At 49.3% G+C, this 22,056-nt stretch overlaps 1 protein-coding gene across 1 annotated transcript in view; it reads left to right on the top strand.

The window, feature by feature from the left end:
• ELL (elongation factor for RNA polymerase II) overlaps positions 1–19,673 on the top strand; it is a 45,291-nt gene extending 25,618 nt beyond the window's left edge. Inside the window, exons 5-12 of the mRNA XM_026038871.1 lie at positions 2,062–2,315; positions 5,415–5,539; positions 8,033–8,129; positions 11,310–11,790; positions 14,591–14,657; positions 16,601–16,772; positions 17,670–17,714; positions 18,667–19,673. Of these exons, the coding sequence (XP_025894656.1) occupies positions 2,062–2,315; positions 5,415–5,539; positions 8,033–8,129; positions 11,310–11,790; positions 14,591–14,657; positions 16,601–16,772; positions 17,670–17,714; positions 18,667–18,771 (1,346 nt within the window). The 3' untranslated portion in view covers positions 18,772–19,673. The remainder of the gene's footprint in view (positions 1–2,061; positions 2,316–5,414; positions 5,540–8,032; positions 8,130–11,309; positions 11,791–14,590; positions 14,658–16,600; positions 16,773–17,669; positions 17,715–18,666) is intronic.
• The last annotated feature ends 2,383 nt before the right edge of the window (positions 19,674–22,056 follow it).

A 22,056-nucleotide genomic window follows, 5' to 3' on the forward strand; every position in this document is an offset into this window, starting at 1 on the left:
AGCTAGTGAGCGGCCCTTGGGATGGTTGCATTCAGCATCTACAAGGCAGGTAGGGGCAGGCCGTSTTAATCAGCATCAATCAACTACCTGCAGCCCCTGGAATAGCATCTTGCAAGGGCAGGGAGAGGAGAACCCAAAAATGTGATAAGTAGCAGGAAAATGTGATAAGGGGCTCAGGTCTCCGCTTGCCTCAGCCACAGCCCCAAATGTCAAAATCCACCAGAACGCAGCATTTGGGGTTTTCCTTTGCGCCAGCTGCTTTTTCTGCAGCCCACGTGATCCGGTMGCCAGTTTCTTCTCGGAGGATGTCTGTGATGAGAAGGGTGAATTGCAAAACGTAGAGCTGACCCTGACTCATTGTTTTATCAGCCAAGTGCTCAAAGCTGAGAAATAAGATAGTAATCAGGAAGGAAACGCATTGATTTCCTGTAGACTAGAAGATTATTTTGTTTAGCTCATATTTGAGAACATTACAGTAAGTGGATGAAGTTGTTAGGCTCATGAGAGGGAGAGAGAGAGAGGAAATAAAAGATTATCAGAGCAAATCGCTTCCCAGAAAGATACAGCAAAACTTTGGGCTTAAAATACCCTCACTTAAATGTTTACTGCTCCAAAATGGAGGTACGAGCCTGTAAAAAAAGCATAATTTTCTCCATTCCTGTTGCTGCACATTTTGGCCACGGCCCTGAGTGGAAATGTCACAATATATTTTTGCTGTTCATGACCTGGCAGGAGTTAAAGCAGTTCTAGAAGCTTACGAGTCTTTTCATGTCCTGTTTCTGGAACCGAASTCCAGGGGATCTCTGAATTTTGGGATGTTTCATGTGTGAACTGTTGGTTTCCTCCCTCTCGGCTGTGATGATGAAGGATGAGACTTAACTTGCATCAAGCTGATGTGTGATAGGAACCTCAGAATTGGGGCTCTCCTTATGCAACCTACACGTCACTAAAGCAACCACTGCAGACCATCCCCGGGCTCTTTAGGTGACTCAATTGAAACCATTGCTTCCTAGCAGTGGGGAATTGCCATACGGAAATAAAACTCCCCCAAAAATCTTGCAAAAACAAGAAAAAAAATCCCGCTGTGCTTTTTTTGTCCTAGGGAAGGTCACTGAGATGAACTGAGGGGACTGCTAATGGCATCTCCCTGCACCTTGGCACCTCTTAATATGTTTTGATCTGCTCTTTTTCACTTGGCAGTTGCTGGTAGGAACCTGGCGTTTTCTTTGCTCTCTTAAGTGACGTGGGACTTTGAGGACTCTAGTTATTTTTTGCYTTTTAATAATAGGAGGAAAGAGCTCTGGAATAATAGAGCCCAAAAGGCGAATGGCGTTTGGGATGGAGTTGCAGCAGCTCGTAGGGCTTGATAGGAATTCTGCAGGCAGTTGATGCCTTCTCGAGTGCGTGCAGATWTAATTGGAGGACGACGCGGTGGTTCTGCAGTGCAGAAGGGGTTAGCTCGTTAGAATAGCAGCACGCTAATGAATAGGCTAACGTATGGGCCYGGCCCCGGCCGTCCTGGGCGGGCTGGCGGGGGGAAGGGAGGGGACCAGCCCCATAAAGTTGCTATTGTTCCAAAAGCAGAACCATCTGCGGGAGCCGCCGTTTCGCTGAGCTCAGCAGCAGGGAGCAGCTCGTTGACTGGTCCTGGGCCTTCCACTCCATATTTCGACTCTTCTGCATAATAATGCCGAATTTTCCTCTCATGGGCAAGGGAAAAAAAAAAATGGGTAGATTAACCGTGGGGATACGTGCACTTGTGATGAATAGAAAGCGGGCAAACAAAGAGCGCTTTATGTAGGCTTGGAGCCAGTAATACCCAGGTTCGCAGTGCTTGGCGTTGCTGTTTACTAGGTACAAGCTTGTCACAACCCATAAAATCCATGGGGTGCTTCCTTGCTCCAGCAGTGCACTGGGATAGACGGGATGTGCGGGTTGTGCTCGTCTTTCACTGTCGTCTTCCAGCGCTTCCAATGGTCTGCAACGAACCCTTGTACATGCCAACASCCCCCGGGCTCTGCAAGGAGACCGCTCCACTTCACTTTTCTCCTCTCATTTTAGGCAAAAAGGTTCAGGTGCGAAAACCTGCGCCGGGAGCCGCCGATGCCGTTCCCTCCAGGAAGCGCCCAACGCCCGTCAACCTGGCCAGTGCAATAAAGAGAGGCAATAGTGCGATTTCTCAGAGACCCTTCAAAGACAGGGTGGTGCACTTACTGGCACTAAAGCCTTACAAGAAACCCGAGCTTATTCTCAGATTGCAGAAGGACGGACTTTGTCAGCAGGACAAGGATTTGCTGGACAACCTCCTGCAACAGGTTTGTACTCCGATGAAGGCAACAGTTTAGGTAAAAGGAAATGTCTTCTCAAAATAGCAAATTGCTTATTAGTCTGAAAGAAACCCATGTATGTCAAAGCTGCAGCCTGTTTTATTTTCGTGAAAGGCCAAACAAGTTCACAATCTGTGGCACTAACTTTTTAAGAGGTAGTGGACACAACTCAGTAGTACACACAACTCAGTGCGTGTAACTGATTTCAGTTCACTAGATCACTCACCTAAGAGGAATGCGTTTCGCTGTTCCTGACAGCTGTTGGAATTATTATAACCTATAAATCTATTGCTTTTTTATTAACAAGGCCTGTTCAGCCTGGAGAAGAGGAGGCTGAGGGGGGACCTGAGCAGTGTCTGTAGACACCTCAAGGGAGGCAGGAAGGAGGATGGGGCGGCCTCTTTGCAGTGGTGGGCACCCATAGAACTAGAGGAAAYGGCCACAAACTGAAGCCCCAAAAGTTCCACAGGAATTTAAGGAAAAAATTCTTAGTAATGAGGACACCAGAGCCCTGGCACAGGCTGCCCAGGGAGGCTGTGGAGYCTCCTTCYCTGGAGATCTTCAAACCCTGCTTGGACGCAGCCCGTGCCGGGTGCTCTGGGTGACCTGCGTGTGCAGGGSKTTGGACTGGGTGATCCCTAGAGGTCCCGTCCGACCTTAAGGATTCAGTGACTCATATGAAGGCAGCCTGCATCTATCCCAGCTGTTTTACCCTTTTACACCATTCACAGCCAGGTCATTCCTGCTCGGCAATGTTGCTGGTTGGGTGTGAGGATCATGCAGCTCCCTGTAAAACCCACGATTTGTGTCGGGAATTAAAGCTGTTCCTGGTKGAATCAGGGCTTTTCTCCTCGAGCCGTGTTGAAGGTGCCATTTCAGGCATTGCAGTAAATATCTTTATTGCTTTCACCATGCAAAGCCCATCATGGATATTTATTTAAATGCTGCATCTGTCCTCTTTTTGCATTGGAATTCTTTTCTTTACTCCTTTCCATGGATGAACAGAATGRGGATTCAGCTTGGACAAGGGCACAGGCCAGATCATACTGAAAATGGAATTACTGCTGGCATTAGTCACTCCTTGCTTGGATATCCGGCCCCTAGCTCCATTCTCCTGACTTTCCAGCCCTGCTAGAATTACTCTGAGCACTTTTTGAATACTATAAATATGTCAAATCCTGGAAATACTGTTTGGGATAATCATGTTTTATCGGGACTGTTGCAACAGCCTGGTGCTGTGTTTGCTCGCATTTCCAGCGTCAGCTGGATTGGGGCAAATGCTGATTTGGCTGTAAATATATTGCTTGTAAACTTATCTCCTTCCAGCACTACCAGGGCTCCCCTCCACAACCACGCACAGATAAGCTAAAAATTACAGGCTGCATTCAAGCTCCAGGTCTAAATAAGTCTAGGTGTGGGTTTCCTCGCGCTCCCGCATCTCTCGCAGGACTCTGTTCCCGCTGGCCTTTTTGCCTCGTTTTGCAAGGTTTCTATTTTGGGGAGGCTCGGGGTGGAGCTTGCAGAGTCCCACAGCAGCAAAACACRGAGGTTGCAGCTCTCGGGCCTCTGTGCAGAGAGGAAAACAAGTATTTTTGCCAAGCTGCAGCTCTCCTGGTGAAGAAGAGGCCGCGTCGCTGCAGGAGGGAGAAGCGACGAAGGCGACGAGAGGAGAGTCCCGGAGGTTTTGAAACCAAACCTGCCTTTGCTTTCCTCCCTGGGGCATGTGCACTGGGATATCTAAATGTAAAACACAGCTCAAATTCTTCTTGTGTTTTGGCTCAGGATGTTGGAAAGCTGACAGAACCGAAAGGAAAAACAAAGTGTTCGTCATGTAAACTGATAACTTGTGCTTTTTTTTTTTTTTTTTTTTTGCTTTTTGGGAGTGCTTTGCTGTTTTTACTACTTGAGCTTTTTTTTGCTTTCACATGTGTAGCTTCACAATTTGGGGTGAAATGCTCTGTAAAGCAAAAGCAGAAGAATTAACAGCATCTTCAGTTAATTCAAGATTATTTTCCCTGCTTCATTTGCTTTTCTGGGGATATCTCCTAGCTGTGTGGATAACAGCAGTTCCTAAATGCAGCCATCCCCTTCCCTCTCTACAATGTGGATTCCYTGCTTGGTGTTGTCCAAGTTCTGTAGTTCCTTCCAGACTCAGAGTCCTCTGCAATTCCCAAGCAAGCGTTGCCTGAGGCCGCACACAGTTGGTGAAAGTTGAGTTATTAGATGCAGCAAAGTCTTCTGTATTAAATAAACATGGTATTTTTCATGCAAGTAACCTTCAGCAAGAGGTTAAATTTTCAGGCAGGCTGTGGAAATACTGATTAAAGGGCTAACTCCTAACAAGTTGTTTCCATTCTCTTACAATTCTGCTGGGTCCAGCAGTGTTTCCACGTAGGCTCCAGCCCGAGTTTTGTGGGGGAAACTACACAGGATAGAGTTGGATAAAGCAAAGAAAAGCTGCCCCTGCGTCTGTGCTGAGCTGACTGCACATGCTGCAGGCGCTGTCAGTTCAGTGCAAAGCCCTGGTTGACCAAACAGGGAGCACACGTTTTGCTCTGCAAGTCCCCAAATACAGCATATTTACAAGATGTTCCCTTTGCTGCTTCTCTAGAAAGTATGCTTCCCTGTTCTGTTCTATTTCTTAATGAGAAGCACTCGTCTGGCAGTGGTTAACCAGGCTGTCACCAATTAAGTTCCCCTGTTAGCTGAGAAATTGCATCATTTTCGCTCTTGGGCAGCCTGGCTAAGGGCACTGCCTGCTCCCCATAGGGTTACTCGCCATGTAGTTCCATAAACTCATGTTGTGCCATTGCAGGCTGTGTATCCATGCCGAATAATTTCTTTACATATGTGACTTGCTTCATGGGAAATTTTGCATATGTTTTGCAAATTAATATTAAACTACTTATATTAAGGCAAAGGCGCATTTTTTAAAATGTTTTAGAAACAAATCGTTTAGTATTTACTTGTTCACTGACACCACTAACTACAACTAAGCCTGTTGAAACCTTACCAACATCTTAGATATCTATAGAAAAAGTGTCCAAGTTGCATCCTAACTGTTTTTGCAAATTATTTTTGTTTCAGGTGGCAAATTTGAGCGCCAAGGACAGCACTTTCACACTGAAAGACACTGTATACAAGGAAGTGCAGAAGGACTGGCCGGGCTACTCTGAAGGAGATCAGCAGTTGCTGAAGAGGATCCTTGTTCGGTGATTATTCCATCTCTGGGGTATCATTTAGAGCTTGAGAATATCAGGCCAGATCAGCTGCCCTAGATCAGAGCAGCAGAAGGCCGTTGTGCTTTGCTAAACTCCAATTATTTAGCCATAAAACGTGGCTGTGATCCAGGCAAGTGTAGAAAGCGACTGAATTTGGAAATATCAAAGAGGATGCAGCCTTCAGTCTTCGTGTRTTCTTAAATTACTAGGTTGCAGCAGATTTAATGCACTATACCAAAAACAACACARGAATGTGGATGGGGAGAAAAAATGTTACTATTAAAAGCAAACAGTGGTTTAGAATCCTGGAAGAGGAGCAGATTAAGGCAAATATATCCAGTTCCACTCTCCATTGAAACTCTCCTTCCCTTTTTCCATATCTCCGTGTCCACGATTTCCCGTGCGGACCGCCTTGTTTTTTCAAGGCAGCAAGAGAAAAATGACTCTGCAGTCATGTCCCCAAGCTTCATGTCCCCTTGTTGTCTTGCTTCTGTGTTCTGCTCGTGCATTCTCCTTTCCGAGTTATTTTTTGGAGACTTTGCCACCAAATTTCTGCAAGTTCTATTATTTGCATGCCTTTTGTTTTCCCTTCTCTATGTTGCCAGTTCTGTTAGGTATCACAGTGTCAGATCCCCTGCAAGACTGAGGTTTGGTTGTAGAAGGGGATGCCTGAATGTGGTTCAAAAAGCACAGCATAGTTCAGTTCCCTGGAGTTTACTCCCTTATTTTTCAGGAAAAAATAAGTTCCCTGAAACCCAGACTGGTCGTTCTGCCATCAAGTGTCATTTACAGTGTCCAAGAATACTCTTAAACGTGCACACTGCCTGTTCACATATTCCTTCTTAAAACAGCTTTTAACAGAGGTGGTTCAGGTAGTGGCTTTGTCTCTGTCTGTTAAGCATTTTTCCCCTCTAGAGATATTTTTACTTAAATGAAGCCTCCAAGGTTGAAGTTTTTGGCTGGCAGGCAGAAGGGAGAGAAAATCTTGGAGGCTTCCAAAGGGGAATTCTGCTCTGGATCCCTATGGTTCACTATCTGGATTTTGGCTGGATTTTGTGACACAGGCAGGGATATTACTTGACTTGGTTTTTTTTAGGCCTATTTTATTGTGCTTTTGGTTAATACTAAGCGGAGTGCATTCTGTTTGGACGCTTTGGCTGATTGGAAAGCACGGCTGCCTCAAAGAGGAGACTTGGTTAAACCAACGATTTTCCACTTGGTGTTTTGCCGTACTAAAGGAAAACCAAACAGTTGTAACTAATTTATGTGGCCTTGATCTTGATTTTTAATTAAACAGCAAAGTAAAGTGCCATRTAATCTTTTTGGCTCCCCCAAAAGTTCCTTTCTGCCTGCAGAAAGCARTGTTTACCGTGGCGTTCAGTTATGCTGCATGTCTAAAAATAGACCTTGGAAAGGATGTCTTCAACTGTACAAACAAAGACCCACTCAGCCAATGCAGGTAATGAGGCTACAAAATGGAAAAAACATGTTGGGTTGAAGACTGCAGAAAAACACTCACCAAGAGGGCCGGGCAGCGGCCGGGGAGCTTTGCAGCGCTCGTCACCGTCCTCGCCTGGACCCACACGGTTTTTGAGCGTCCCTTCAGTTTTCAGGTCACTTGATGCTTGAACGGTTGCAATAATTAACACATCTTCAAATTGTAGGGCTGTTTCCACATGCTGATGTTGGCTCAATTGCTTTTTTCTCCCTTTTTCRGCACCGTTCTGAAGCTTTTCCGCTGTTCCAAGAGCTGCTGGTCTGACAGTAGCAAACTTTCATTTACTACTTCATAATTAACACGGGAGGAGATGTGGTCAGATTGCTCAGCAGTTAGGAGATGTGGGAGTAGAGCCCCTTTGCTTCGGTGTTTATGGAATACCCTTGTGATATCCATTGGTGTGATATCCAATGGACTGAATCCATTGCTCTTGAGATTGCTCTAAATAAAATGAACACAAGCAGCAACTTAAGCCCCAAGCACAGTCAAGCTGTGGCATCCAGACATTGCTGCACGACAGCCAGGCATTCAAGTTAGAAGCAAATCTTGCAAAGATTTCCCTGAAATCATCCTCCCGATGTCTGGAAAACAAAGCTGGTTGTAGCCCTTTGAAGCAGGAGGTAGATACGGGTTCTTTGGCCTGTCCAGCTGGTGGCAAAACGACTGCAGAGCTGGTTTCTTGAAACCTTTAACCCCGATTCCCCCCAGCCTGACAGCTGCAGCTTGATGCAACAGGCGCTCGGGTGATTGATAGACGGGCTCCCTGGYTCGGGGTCGGAGGGAAGAGCCAGAGCTCTCCGAAACTTGGCTCCGAGAGCCAGAGTGCCCCGTTGGGCAGCAGGGATAATGGGAATTAACACACCGGCGTGATGAGAGCGAAGTAAATCTCAACGCAGTCTTGCTTATCAAGCAGTGTTTGCAATAGCAGCTATTGCTTGGCCAGGTGCAGGCTTTAAGGAACCCTAAATTCTTCTCCCTTTTTGCAGGAAACTCTGTCAGCCGCAGAACAGCAGCAGCTTCCAAGCAGAAGCGCCTTCCCTGAGCCCGCCTGAAGACACCRTGAACTCCAGCTCCCCGCCGCAGGTAGGGGGTTCCCTTGGATGCAGCTTTCCAGCCTGTCCCTAGTTTGCAGCCCCTTGCTCTTCAGGGCTGCTGGTTTGATAAGTGTCTTTTGTGTTGATTTCCCCCCAAATTAGGGCCTGTTTCTAGGCTTCCTCCAGATCTGTTTCTCCTCTGGGTTCAGGTCTGCAGCTGAACCCCCCCCACAATGTTCTCTCAGCTTTAATTTTAAGGGATAAATTTTAAGAAGTGCTTATAATCCCTTAGGGCAAACGTGAACTTGTGTTTTAGCCACCACCGATAATTGAGTGGAACGAAGCAGTAATAAGTAGCTCCCAAACACAGCTGAGTTATTAAAAACCCTGACCTTTTGCAGCCTTAATTGCTGTGACGGATCAGGGGCAGGTTGGTCTGCTCTTTGATTTGTTGAGATGCCAGTGCATGAGGCAGTCGGTGAAAAGCACCATTTCTGGTCACTGGATATCTTGGAGATGTGTCCTCTTACTGGTGCCTCGGCCTGCTGCCACCTTCCTAAGACTCACTGTTTTCAGGTGGCCTCTCATATAATCTTAAACAGCCGTTGAAGATCTTTCAGGTGCAGAAGAAACTCATATTTGCAAACATTTATGCGACTAAGCTGGAAATATTTTTATCTGGGGCATTTTCTTGCCGGGGCAGCCTGGCCCTAAGAGGACTAGCAGAGCACTTGCTCTTGGAAGCAGCTTTTCCCACTGCCAGCGCTGCAGAGATGCTGCCGTTGCTCTCTAGTGGCAGCAGCTGTTGTTCAAGGATGATAAACCACGCGGATCCGTGCGTTGAGCAGAGTCTGCCCTTGTTTTTCTGGCTTGGTATCTTTTTGTTCAGGCGGTTTGCGCTGGGATTGCGAAACCTCCTTCCCCTCTCCTGCGGGTCAGTCCAGACAAGTTGAGTATTTATCCTCCCGCTGCCAGTGGAATGTGTAATGCTTACTTGTCTGGACAGATGCGCTGAGGATTAGTGGCAAAGAATATTAGCAGGTAAGGAAATTACGTGCTTTCTGAGGGAAAGCAGTTCTCCATGGAGAACAAGATCCGTGCGACTTGTTTGCCAGGTAGCTAAGTCCAAATGCTCTTCTGTAGTGGGTGTTGTTGGGGAATAACGAACCATCCCCWTCCTCTGAGTCCATTTGGAAAGGCACTGTGCTGTCAAGAGGTGAAAAACCATCTTGCTCCTGGCTTGACGTGTTTGGAAAGACGTGAGGGGCTGTAGAGATGTTTTGGGTCACCAGGATTACGCATTAGCTGGTCACAATCTTGGGCTGTTGATTCATTGGGAGGTAGAAAAAGGTAGTCAAGGAGCAGCAACTGAGCAGGGGATCTGGATGCTGCCAGCACTGCTTCTCTTATGGCTGCTCATAGCAAACCACGGGCAGCTGCTTATTGCAGGGGCTCATTTGTTGATGCTGCATAAATGTAGCTGTAGTTTCTGTTCAGAGGCTGTGCTGGTGGTTGCCCTCCCGGGAGAGGACGAGGGTTTGATCGTCTCAAACACAAAATGGGGGGAAAAAAAAGATGAAGAATGAAAGCAAGAAAGCTGTAGGTTGAATAACTCMACAGAAGCAAGAGGCAGAGTGAGGAGGTGAAGCTGCTGCCCGTGGTATTTGCCAGCATGAAGGCAAGGTGAGCGTGGACAGCAGCTCAGATCCCAGTGCTCCCTCCTCTTGGAGAGATGGACATGGCTCGTGCCCCCTCCGGAGAGGGGAACCGCGCGGAGAGCCCATGGGCACGTGGCAGTGCCACCGTCCCCAGAGCTGGGTGACAAGGGAGCAGCCAACTTGCCAGCTGGAGGTGGCATCACCAGCCCCAACATCCATCCTCATGGGCCCAGGGCTGGCAACCAAGAGCAGGGAAAAGCKGGGAGCCGGAGCTGCTACCGCTGCACTTTTAGGACAGAACAAAAGTTCCTTTTGCAGGCGCATTGCAGCGCTGCCGGAGACAGTAAGGAAAACAGTAAAACATCCAAAAGAAATATCCAGAACTATCACTTGTCTTCYGCTGGGCACTAAAGAATCTTTCCTCAGATGTGCTGCTGCCAGGCAGGCGCACACCGCTGCACGGATAGCTGTCCAAGGTAATTYCAGCTGCCTCAAACTGGATCGAGCCTGATGGCCATAGCTTTTTGGCTCTAAATTAAGCTTTTTTTTCTTCCCTTTGCTGCCTGGAGGCTGGGCTCGCTCAGTGTACCTTCCCCTGAGCCCAGCTTAGCCTGCAGACAACCCTGTATGTGCAGAAACGGGCATGTAGAGCTTTCTCCTCCAAGCCTTCCCTATGGCTGCCCAGATAGGGCTGATTCCCCAATGGAAGCCTCCATTCTACATCTTTTCCCCACTTGAGGAATGTTAAAGTTCTGCTGGTCCATGAGCTCTGGCCTTGAAAGCTGCTCCCAGTCTTCTCTTTTGCCTTCAGGGCTGAGCACTTATGGAGGTGACAGTTTCTCCCCTCTTCCAGGAAATGTCCCTCTCGAGAAGGGGAAGGAGTGTGGTGCAAGGGGACGGTTGTTGACTAAGGGTTGGTAAAAGTCAGTTGGGAATAAAATGCAGAACTTGTGAATCCCTCCGCGCTCCGGAGGCCAGAGCACATCTCTCCTCCAGACTTCAGCCCTTCCGGGTGTTCTGCAAGTGCTGTGCCACAAGCAGGAGAGATGGAGGATGTTTTCAGGGTGATTTCTGTTCTCTACTAATAGTRGGAAGCAGCAGGGAGGAGCAGGACGAGGTTTTAAGGGTTCCAATTTAAAGGGTTAAATTGGAAAATGAAAGCCTCAAGAGGTCGGSGTGAGTTGCATGGCTTGCACAGGAACAGTGCAGAAGATAAAAAAYTGCTCATCTGACTTGTGGGTTTCTTCGGGCAGCCCCAGCACTTGCCCCATGCCCCGGGCTCCACAGCAGCTCTCGGGATTTTCGGGAAGTGACTGGGGCTGGATTGTCCGCTGGGGGGGACCTTGGCACAGGCTGTCCCAGCAGGGTGGCTGGGGCAGTTGGGAGCAGGGATTTACTGGCACTCCTGTTATTTTTAAGCAGGGCTCTTTTAGTGCTGACGCGCTCTTGCACCTGGTCTTGCACCACCATCTAGCGGCAACAGCATTAAGAGCACGTGTCCTCCCCGAAACTCCCAGCAGACTTTTAAGGTGGTTTGTTTGGTTTTCTTGTTTGGTTTTGTGCTCTCCCAGAAACGATCCCAGCCTCTGGAGTTCATYGATCCGCTCGCCAACAAGAAGCCGAGGATTTCGCACCTGGCCCAYCGCACCCCGGCCACCTTCAACGGGAAGCTGAGCGCGGCCAACGGGAAGGACGCGGGCGCCGCGGCCGCGCTGCCCGCCGAGTCCGTGAGCTCCAGCTCCGGCCTCCCGGCCTTGGAGCTGCCGAGGCCGCACGACCCCCTCTCGGATGTCAGCAACGACCCGGCTCACAACGGCAGAGACTGTGAGAACCCCGCGCCCGCCGACAGGCTCGCCCACCCCTTGCCCACAGACTGTCCCCAGACCAGCAAACACAACTGCGGCGCGCACGTAAAAAGCAAGAAAAAATCCAAAAAGCACAAAGACAAAGAGAGGAAGGAGAAGAAGGGCGACGAGAAGTGCAAAGAGGAGAAACAGGACTGTGAAGTAATAAAAAATGCTGACTTAGTTAGTGTTCCCCAGGATGTCACAGGTACGTACGCTCTGAAACATCCTCCTGTGCAGTTTGGGCTGAGAATGGCAGCATCAACCATGTATTACTTGTGCTCAAAACCCTTTTGAGGGCAGAGATTGCCTGTGTTGTTCCACTTAATGAAATAATATTGCTGTCAAATCAACAAATGATTGCTCTCTAAAAAGAGGATATCAGGTGTTTCCTCTAACCTTTTACGCTGCTTGGAACTACCTGAGATCATGATGTGTTTCTCCTTGGTGAATTAAAAGCCTTGGTAATATATGAGGATGAGTAACCAACATCAAGGTCCATTGAGGGGCTAAAAGAAATGGTGCTTGTGGATTGCCTGCTGCTCTGGTGCCTGTGGTGGGTATTGGGATGGTTGTCGTATTGATTTYTAACTCAGTAATGAAAACCTAGTCACAAAAGCTTTTAATATCGGATACAAAAGAAGCGGTGGACAAGTCTTGTGATAAAACAGTAGTGGAGCCAGCTACGATCTGCTCTCCTGCTCTGAAAGAGCTTCCCCCTTGTATCCAACAGGAGCTTGAGCTGCTTTTCTTTTTCCCAAGGATTAACAAAATGCGAGACAGGGCATTGCAAAGTCAGTTCTGTGTCCTCTTAGAAACCAGAGGAGAGAATRTATGTTGGCTCCTGGGCCCCGTTCCCGTGCCAGTGCCTGCTGCTTTCCTGTTCTCCGCGGGTGCATTAGACCTTCTTAAAATTCTCCCAAGCAGTGGGACTTCCTGCGCTGGCTCTAGCAGCGCTGCAGCCTGGAGCTCCCGCTCTGTCACATCCATCTTCTTTTCCTTTGCCCCATTATTCCCCCTTTTTTTWAAAAAAAAAACACACTAAGCCCCTCCTCAGGCTGGTGTGTGAAAACTGTCCAAATTTGGCTCAAAAAACCCCAGGAACTTGCAGCTGCAGCTCACCTCTGCAGCCCTTGTGAGAGGGGCAGCTCAGACCACACCAGGGTTAGGAGCCAGCCTGGCTCCTCGTCGCATCCGCCGTGTGTTTTAATTGCTCCCCAGCCRTTTTTAGCTGATTCTGATCACCATAAACAGGGAATCTTGAGATCCTGTGGAGCAGCGTTTTACAAAGCCCGGTACTTGTTCTCCCTGGAGCTTGCTTTTGTGTCAGGCCTGGGTTTTTGCATGCTTTCAGTTGCTCTCCCCTCTATCTCGCGTCCTGATCTGTAGCAGATACAGATGGTTCCACGTTGCCAACACCTCTTGCTYAACAGCAGCTCTTCTGACTTCTCTCCTTGCCAAGTTGCGGGTGATTTATCACSTTTTCTGCCCGGCTTTGTGAAAGCAGCAGCTTAATCACCGGCCCGCTGTTAATGAGCAGGGAGCTGCTCCGGCCGCGCGAGGGAAGGGATCCTCGAACGGATCCTGGGATCCTCGCCGGGCTGGAAAAGCTGCGTAAACAGGATGTGGTCGACGCCGCTTGGGGTTGACGCGGCCAATTCCYGGCCCCTTTCCGGCCACTCGCTCCCTGCTGCGTGCGGGTCCCGCTGCCCTCGTCCTGGCCCCCCTTRCCGTGATCCCGATCCCGGCTCATCCACAACATCCCGGCAGCAGCTCCTGGGAGGTCTGTTGGGGGGGCCGTGAAGGGCCCTCGGGGGCCGTTTGGCAGACAGTAGGTGGCACTCATGGGCAGAATAAATCTTCTCTTCCTTCTCGCCTCCCTCTCTTCCCGAGGCTCTTCCGTAGCCCTGTTCCATGTCTTGCGCTGTAGCACCCAGGTCAGGAGGAAAGGAGAAGCGTCACCAACACGTGCAGCAGGAGCCCATGCTGGTCATGATGATGCTGCCTTCTTCCCTTCTGGTCAGGGAAGCCTTTCTGTGTGAATTTGGAGAGAATTAGACATTTTAAAGGTATCATTAGGCTGTTGCTTTAGGTGCCTATTAGTGCTTCGACATTTCGTGCTTCCTGCAGTTTTCCTGGGCCAGTAATTCCCAATGGGGAGAGTGATGCTTGGGGTTTAGACAGACCTTTCCTGCAAGTGTCTGGAGAAAACGTGTAACTGAGGCTTTACGCGCTCTAAGCTAGACTTAGACCAAACAGACTGAACCATTATATCCTTTTCTGGGGTTTTCTTTTGTGTGTCTTTTTGCAAAGGAGATGAGTTAAATCCTTCAAGACCTTCTCCATTTGCCCCAGATTTTTGCTGTCTTTCCATAGCTTTCCGAATAGGCTTCCAGCAAAGTACTGACTTCATGGCTAGTGTCCCTTTTCAGACGTGTATGCAAGGTTTTTCCTTCCTCCAGGTTAGTAATTCAATATATGGCTTAGGTTGAGGATGGAGCCTGACCTGGGCTCACACTCAGAATCCCRTCCCTTCTGAAGTCTTCATTCCCTTCTCATCTATAAGAATCTGTAGTTTGAAAATGTTAAGAAACTCTATGGTAAGAAACTACAGAATGAGGGCAGGGGGAAGGTGCACCTCGCTCTGACTTGTTCTGCTCATCTGGACCCATAAATTTGCTTTGTGCTTTAGTGTTGATATCTGTTCTCCTTCCCTGCAGGCAATAYTCATAACCCGATTAAATGAGGCTGTTTTGCTGCTCGGTGCATTGCCTAATGTGGATACTGTTTTGTTGACCGACAAATGTTAGCAAAGCCTTGACGTTTCAATCGCCTCGTAATAATCTTCTGGTTTTGGTCAATGTAAAGCAGAACAGAAATTGTTTAGAATGCAGTGAACTCTATTTTGRAGATGGGTTTATGAGTTTACTGTTGATTTGCCTGTAGCTGCAAGGTTTAGGGGTTTCTAAACAAGTTTTAGGTTTTCTAAACAAGTGTTTATTTTTCAGGTTTAAATGGAACATGCAATAACTCTAGTGTACCAACATCGACTTCAGAAATGCCAGATTATTTATTGTAAGTTGCTTAAATATTGCTAATGTTTATCAGTTACTTTATCACTTTGGCRTCAGGCTCCTAGCTATTGAACAGTATGTGCTAGTGATTCTCTTGTACCCGTTACTTGAAAAAAATCTTTGCAAGATGGGTTTAAAAAAAGCCAAAGAGGTAAATCTAATCTTACAARTATTGTAAGGTTGAACTAAACTAAACCTAGAATCTGATCTGTTCTTTCTCTTCTTATGGAGTTAAAGATTACCTTCCTATGAGAAAAAAATTGCCCAGGTGCTTTGGGAAACTGCGTATCTGAGGAGGGTTTGGAAGCAGTCAAGGTCTCCATGTTACATATGGGGACTGAGAGGAAATGATCTGCTTTAATATTATAGAAGACAGGGCAAAATAATTCAGAGATGTTAGCTAGTCCTTCCTCTGTCCAAAGTCAAGATCAGCTCCACCTAAACCCTTGGAGTTTAGTCTTCATGGGGAGGTTATAACCCTTGGCTGAAGACCTGGGTTGTTTCACCTTTGGCTTCTTAATGAGGTGCCCTTGAGGTTTAATTAAACAGTGCTTGCCCCTTGTAGCACAGAAACCCACGTGCTTTTCATGTGCACGAAGCCAAGCCCATTGCAAACAGGCTGTGATGGGAGCGAGGAGGCGCAGACTGGGTGACGGTCCCTGCCTGTGTCACAGCCCGGCTCCCAGTGCCACCACATCAGCCCCGGACACACGGAAAGGGAGCAGCAGGTGCCACACTTAGCTCTGCAGGGACACGCACTGCTAGGGGATACGTAGGACTTGCTGTGGTCACAAACCTGTGGTTTGGCTGGTCTCTGAGCCGTACAAATGACTGCTGGTGCCGCTCAGGAGCAGGATGATGGCTCCTGTTTCTACACGCACCAGTTGTGCTGGCTGKATCCGTCCTGCAGAGAGGTCCCTGGTCCGTCTCCCGAGAACTCGGGCCACTTGTGGCACCTTTTGGTACAATCCCAGCAAAAATGGGAGAGCTGCCGCTGCTCTTTGGATTATGGAGCCATACGTTTCATACTGGCGAGGACAACTGCCCTAGACTGGTGSATCCTGATCAGGTGCTTTGCTATTCCGACCCCTAGCAAGAATTCAGAGGTTTTGAAGGCTAGAGCTGCTTTAAGTTAAGGCCATGATGTTTTTTCTCTAATTAGCTTGATACCTAAATTAGACTATATGTGTTCTTGCACATAGCTCTCACTGTTGCTGACAATAAGGTGGAAAATTAGAGGGGTCACCTACGAAAAGCCGAGTTTGGCCATCAGAGAGGAGCGACTGCTGGGCTTTCTGTAAAATGTCAGGTTTAATAGCCTTTTGTAGAGCTGAATAACTTCCCAAAGGCCTCAAAGGCACATCTGGTAAACATGAGCTCCTCGGGTTTTGTYCGATTCACGCTGGGTATCTTTGGAAAGAAGCGGGGAGAGATTCAGTCTATTCAATATGGTTTCTTGCCCTGCACTTGCCACGTAATCATCCTGCGAGCGTTTTGCAGCGATAGCTGGGTGTTTTTGTGTTCCTTTCCTTTAAACACGCTCGGAGCACTGGAAGCATCGTATTCCTGCTGTTCCAAGGTCTGGCACGGATGCAGAACTCCATGTTCTGCGGGACAGCACAAAGTAGAAAAGCTGTAGCAGTGCTATCTGAACGTCCTCCTACCCCCTCATCTGCTCACAGGCTTTGCTGTACCTGCATATTCCACCCTGCCCTGCACAGATGGGAAATTTTGGAAGCAACCACGGGCTTATTTTGCAGGGAGGTCAAGGCAATAATCCTGACACTTATCTCCGTGCTACCCTAATGAAATCCGGAGACTGCAGTAGCTTTCAAAAGCAGTCACCCGATAGCCTCGTCCCCCTGTTTTTGGCATTTCAGTAATCTCGCTGCCTGGAGAGAAGAGTTAATTCTAAACTGATTAACTGAATTATTTTTCCCCTAGAAAATATGCAGCCATTTCCTCTTTGGAGCAGCGTCAGAGTTACAAAAACGACTTCAACGCAGAATACAATGAGTACAGAGACTTGCACGCCCGGATAGAGAGGATAACTGGACGGTTCACGCAGTTAGACTCCCAGCTGAAACAACTTTTGCAAGGCTCTGAAGAATATAAGGTATCATCTTCACACGTATCTTTCAAAACCCGGGTTGTGCAAGTGGCAGCGCTGCCGTTTGTGGCTGTTCTGGGGGCTCTTTCTGCTGCTGGGAGTGGGTCGCTGCAGACCCCCCGTCCAGGGCTGCCTGGGAGCGGTGGCCGCGGAACGTGCGCACGGCTCCCAGCTTTGGGGACTGTCCTGAAAACAGCCCCGTGCTCTTTGGTTTTCGAGCTGGAGCCCACATCACCGGACTTGTTGACAAGGAAAGGCCTCACTGAGACAATTGGCGTCCCTAGCCAAAAGCTGCTGGAAGCTATTAGTGTATCCCAGCCAGAAAACTCATATTCGCACATATGGTAGCGTATCGGGGCTGGAAGGGGAGTTAGTGCAGGGTCATCTGTTTCTCTTGGATCTTTGATCTTAATAATGTAGCATTATTCAACTTGTCAGACTGATTTTTTTTTTAAAGAGCTTTAACTATTCATTATCCTGAGAAAATAAGTCTCCTTGAGTACAATAAACAGCTCTTTACAGAGCACCTATTGTAGCGAGCTCCGCTTCCTCCCTTGAATATCCTTCTCAGAAACCTTGTGATTCCTCCCTGAATTRTTTTTACAGCCCGAGCAAAGTTAAACTGAGCTGTGAAGGTGCCAGTGACCCTGTCGATCCGAGTAGCTCCTGCAATGGGACAATTCCTGTGGCCTGGGAATCACTTTGGGGCTCGTGCTCTTGTCGAGGGGCAGCGGGGCAGGTTGTAGCAGTCACATCTCCCACGACAAGGGATGGAAGGAGTCAGTTTTTATCTGTACTCGGGCAAAACGTGGAAATAAAGCCCTCGATAAACGCCGAGTTCCTACAGTAGGTTGCAGAACTACCGGCCGTTCTGAAAATAACTTGTCATCTTTTCCCTTTTAGACGATCCATGATCAAATTCTACAGGAATATCGGAAAATTAAAAAAGTAAGTAAAAATACCCAGCTGCAGGGAAGGCTTTGGGAAAGTGTCTGTAGTGGCAGAAGAAATGGGTTATTTGCCAAGTGGAAAAAATAAATCCAGAACTTTATTAGGAGATGTCAAGTTTATTCAGCTAGAGCTCGCCCGGGAAGGGCTGCCCTGTCAGGGGGAGTCCAGCCCTGCTGATCCTGAACGTGTTTGTGTCCCTGGCACATTAGCAAAAGAATGGGTACGTTAAGTTAAATGAGTTTTTGTCAAGCAAGAGAGCAGTTTGCATTTCACATGTGCAGGCTGAGAGATAAGGGCATCCTCTGTCCGGGGGATATTTGGGATCRTTTGAGCCCGACCCCTGGAGCAGGACTTTGGGGTACGTTGTCCCCACGGGCCTCTGCTGGGGGCCTGTGTGTGGCCCCCCCAATACTTTATTGCAGTCTCGGGTATCTCTAAAGCTAAGGTTGCTGCCTAGAGGGATTTACGGCTGCGCTGGATGAGGTAGCGCCCGGAGGCCMGCGGGCATCCCTGCACCCATGGCCCTCGGCCTCTTTTTAACGGGCCGTGAATGGGGCCCTGAGCCCTGCTGTCCCTGAGGGATTTGGGAGCTTTCTGAGGAGTTTCCCAAGTGYTGCAAGCCGCCGCTTTGTTTAAAAGCCCTCGGCCTTGCACAATTCGGTGCGCATGTGGGGGGCAAAGGGCAGGGTGATGCCTGCTGGAAGCCGCCGCGTGTGGCCGGGGCCGTTCGGAGTCCTCCGGAGCCCGCCGCAGGCTGCACTTGCTGCCCTGCCACGCGGGGAAGGAGGGATTTGCTTCCTTAGCTTGTTTGAACAGAGMAACTCCAGAAAAGCTCCCCGGTCACGTCCTTGTGTTTTGGGGTCAGAAACCATCCCGTGGGTGCAGCTCGGGTACCGCCGACTTCCAGGAATCACCTCCTGTCACCGCATCCCTTCTTCTTTCTTTACAGACCAATCCCAATTACAGCCAAGAGAAGAACCGCTGCGAATACCTCCACAACAAACTGGCCCACATTAAAAAACTCATAGCAGAGTACGACCAACAGCAGTTTTAGCTGGTGCTAATCCGGACTGGGTAGGGCAAAAAAGGAGAGAAAAAAAAAAAAAAAAAAAAAAAAGAAAAAAAAAATCACCCGGATGTTACGTTCCCTTTTCTACAGCTGGTTCCCTTTCAGCGACGAGCGTTAATTCTCGTGCTCGGAAGAACTTGGGGATGGCTTCCGATGCCGAAGAAATCCAGCGCCGGAGCCAGGTAGCAGCCCCGCGCCCGGCGCGACCCTCTCCAGCTTTAGCCTCCCGGAACGTCGGAATGTAACGAGGGAAAACCTGCTTATTTGAAGCCAGCGTTCGACACGCGAGGGAAAACTTATCCTAAGGCGAACGAAGCTCCCAGAGGTTCAGAAATGGTAGTTGTCATGGATTCAAAGTYTGGCATGAAGTAGAATCCCCCCTGACCCGGCCCCGCGGGGTTGCAAATTGGCCTTGGAATGGTGAGGAACTGGAATGCTGCTAGGTTACCTCCTCCTGTGGCACCTGCGACTGTTCGTGTGCGCTGCACCCRCCACGTCCCCCGAGCTCTCCCCGTTGGCTCCCGCTTTTGTCGCCTCCACTTTGTGCCCRGGAACGGCCCGGGAATGGCCCGGGAATGCGCGCGGAGCCGGCGCCAAGGAGGGTTTTTACCCGCTCGCCGCGGCCGCCTCTCCAGCTGCTTGCGTTGCCCTCCGTGCTCCGATGCTGGGAAGACTGAGACCTGTCTGTCTTTGACTTTTATAATTTTATATACCAAGGCAGCCAATTTTATTAATTGCTAATGAGACGATGGTCTATTTTTGTATAAAAAAAAGAAAAAAAAAAAGCATCTTTTTTCTAAAACTGTGCCTCCCTTTTCCTTTCAGGCCAAGTGTTTGAGAACCTTTCCTGTCTTACAGTTGCAGTATTACTAAAGCTCGTTGGATAGTTACCCAGAGACGTTATTTTATTACCTGTAAAGACCCACGAGGAAGGCTGGGGGGGGTGGGGGGGGCGATGCTTTTTTGTTCTATTTTGTGCATTTCCAAAGAAACAGCAGCAGAAAAATCACATTTCTCGGAACAGGCGCCTGAGCTCGGGAGGAATAAGGTAGCATTTTCCACGCGGGTCGGGCTGAATCTCGCCGGCTTCTTGCAGTCTCTCCTCTCCGTTTATTCCGGACGCGAAGGGAAAACTTTCGGAGCGTGGCCAGGGTGCGAGGAACACGCCCAGAAGCACAAAGGTGTCCTCCAACCCTGCGGTTTCTTCCTCTTTTTCCCCCAAATCTGCTTAGTCCTGGCARCCCGTGCGGTGCCTGCTCCTCCCCACGGGGCAGAGGGGCCTGCGCGGGCCCCCTCGCTGGGAGCCTTTCCCCCTGCCCAGGAGGGAAATGGCTTTTTTTGCAAGGAAAATGGAATTTTTCCACCCAAAAAAGTGGGTCCACCTGCTGTAAAAACAAAAAAAAAAAAAGGCAAAAAAAGACAGAAATACCCCATTCTGACCATTGCTCGCGTGCTGTCCCTCCGGAGTGGTTTCTCTCCCATCCCATTGCGTTGTCCGCAGCCAAACGGAGCTTCCTGGGATTTTGCCGTGCGGTGGGAGCCGTCCCGCCGGGAACGGGGCCGGGAGGCGCGCGGGGACCTGCCAGGGACGGGAGATGCCACCGAGCGCACGGGAAGCGCTTTTCCCCACGGGAAGAGCCGTGAAGGGGGCTCCCGTCGGAGCTCGATCCCAGCATCCTTCCTCCCGCCATCCGATGACGGATCCGGCGGCGGATCCAGCGGGATCACCGCRCCGGGCCCGGCCGGGCGGCTCCAAACGCGGCCCCTCGCGCCCTGTCCCCGCAGGGACCGGGGCCTTGGGTGGCAGCAGCTCCATGATGGGACAAATCTGCCATGGAAACACTTCCCTTCTCCTGGYCCTTCCAGTTTCCAAGGGGGGGGATTGCCTTTTTTTTAATTATTACTATTGTTTTTTTTGGGGGTGGGAGAGGGGGGATAGAGATGGATCTCAGTCTTTATACATCTGCTATAAGATATTTTTGCAAACAGAGTTGTATACAAAGATGTATTGTGTACATTTACATGTATATTCTGGAACTTCTAAAATTTGAATATAAAACTGAAAATATTTAATGAATATCCAAACTGTGAGACCCAATTAGCATTCAACACCTTTCTGCTTCACTTTTCTTTTGGACTGTCTTAAAGAATTGTAGTCAAACATGCCTTTTTTTTTTTTTTCCTTTATTTTTCTTTTTTTTTCCCCTCATTTTTAGAGATTATGAAGCTAGGCGATTTTTGTGCTTTTTGGGTTAATAGAAACCAGTTCTAGGTGATTAAGTATGATCTTAACTTATTGATACTGTGTTTTACTTTGTAATATTGTACTGTGGATAAAAACTATATTGAGCCATGGAGTTGGAGTTTACAAAACGAGCTTTTCACTTTGCCAAAATGTTACCGTTCCAAGGCAGCATCGTCTTCAGCTTTCCTAATCTTTTCTTAAGAGCTAGTGTCCTTTTTTGTACACTAAAAAACAAGAAGCTGAATGCTGATTTTGCAACATATAATAAATTCACTGTATTGGAAAACAAGCGGAAAATAAGGTCGCATGTTTCTTTTCAGCGCTTCTTGCAGCGGGAACGTGCAAGGTGGTAAACGCTGTAAGGTTGGAGGAGCCGGGAGCTTTGGGCTCAAGTGGCCGAGCCGCAGGTAGGAGAGGAGGGGACCGGGAGCGACGTGCGGATGAGCCGGGAAGCCGGGAATGTGCTCGGGGAGCAGGTGCTTGGGGCTGGTTTGGGGGTGCTGGGTTAGGACGGCGCCTGCGAGGCCGCTGTGTCCGTGCGGAGGGCAGGGGCCGGTGGCACCGGCTGTGCCGGCTCCTTCCCTGCCCTCCCGGCACCTCCGGCTCCGGCCGGGGGCTCCGGCTCCTTCCCTCCCCCGGGAGCCGCCGAGTGGAAAGTTACTGGCAGCTCCATCCGTGCCAGGGCCGGCCCCGCGGCGGCCGCTTCCCGCGGGARAGCAGGGCCCCCCCGGCCTCGCTGGGAAGTTTGGGAGCTGCCCTGGGCACTGCAGCTTCCGCGGCCCTCGGGGCTTGACTCCCTTCTGCCTCCCTGCTTTGTATCCAGCCGGGATGGGGATGGAGCGGGACACGGCAGCTCGGAGCCGTCACTGGCCCCAGCCGATGGGGATGCTCGGCCATTCCCTGTGTCTGGCCACCCCCTTCCCTCTGCTCCCAGCCTTGGTGTGGGACAAACATGGGCTTCCACTGCGCTCCCAGGGAGGGCAAAGGAGCTGGGAATGGGACAGCAAGGGATTTGGGAATGGGAA

Source organism: Nothoprocta perdicaria, unplaced genomic scaffold, assembly GCF_003342845.1.
Source record: "Nothoprocta perdicaria isolate Ctin4 unplaced genomic scaffold, notPer1 scaffold_218, whole genome shotgun sequence".
Lineage (NCBI taxonomy): Eukaryota > Metazoa > Chordata > Aves > Tinamiformes > Tinamidae > Nothoprocta > Nothoprocta perdicaria.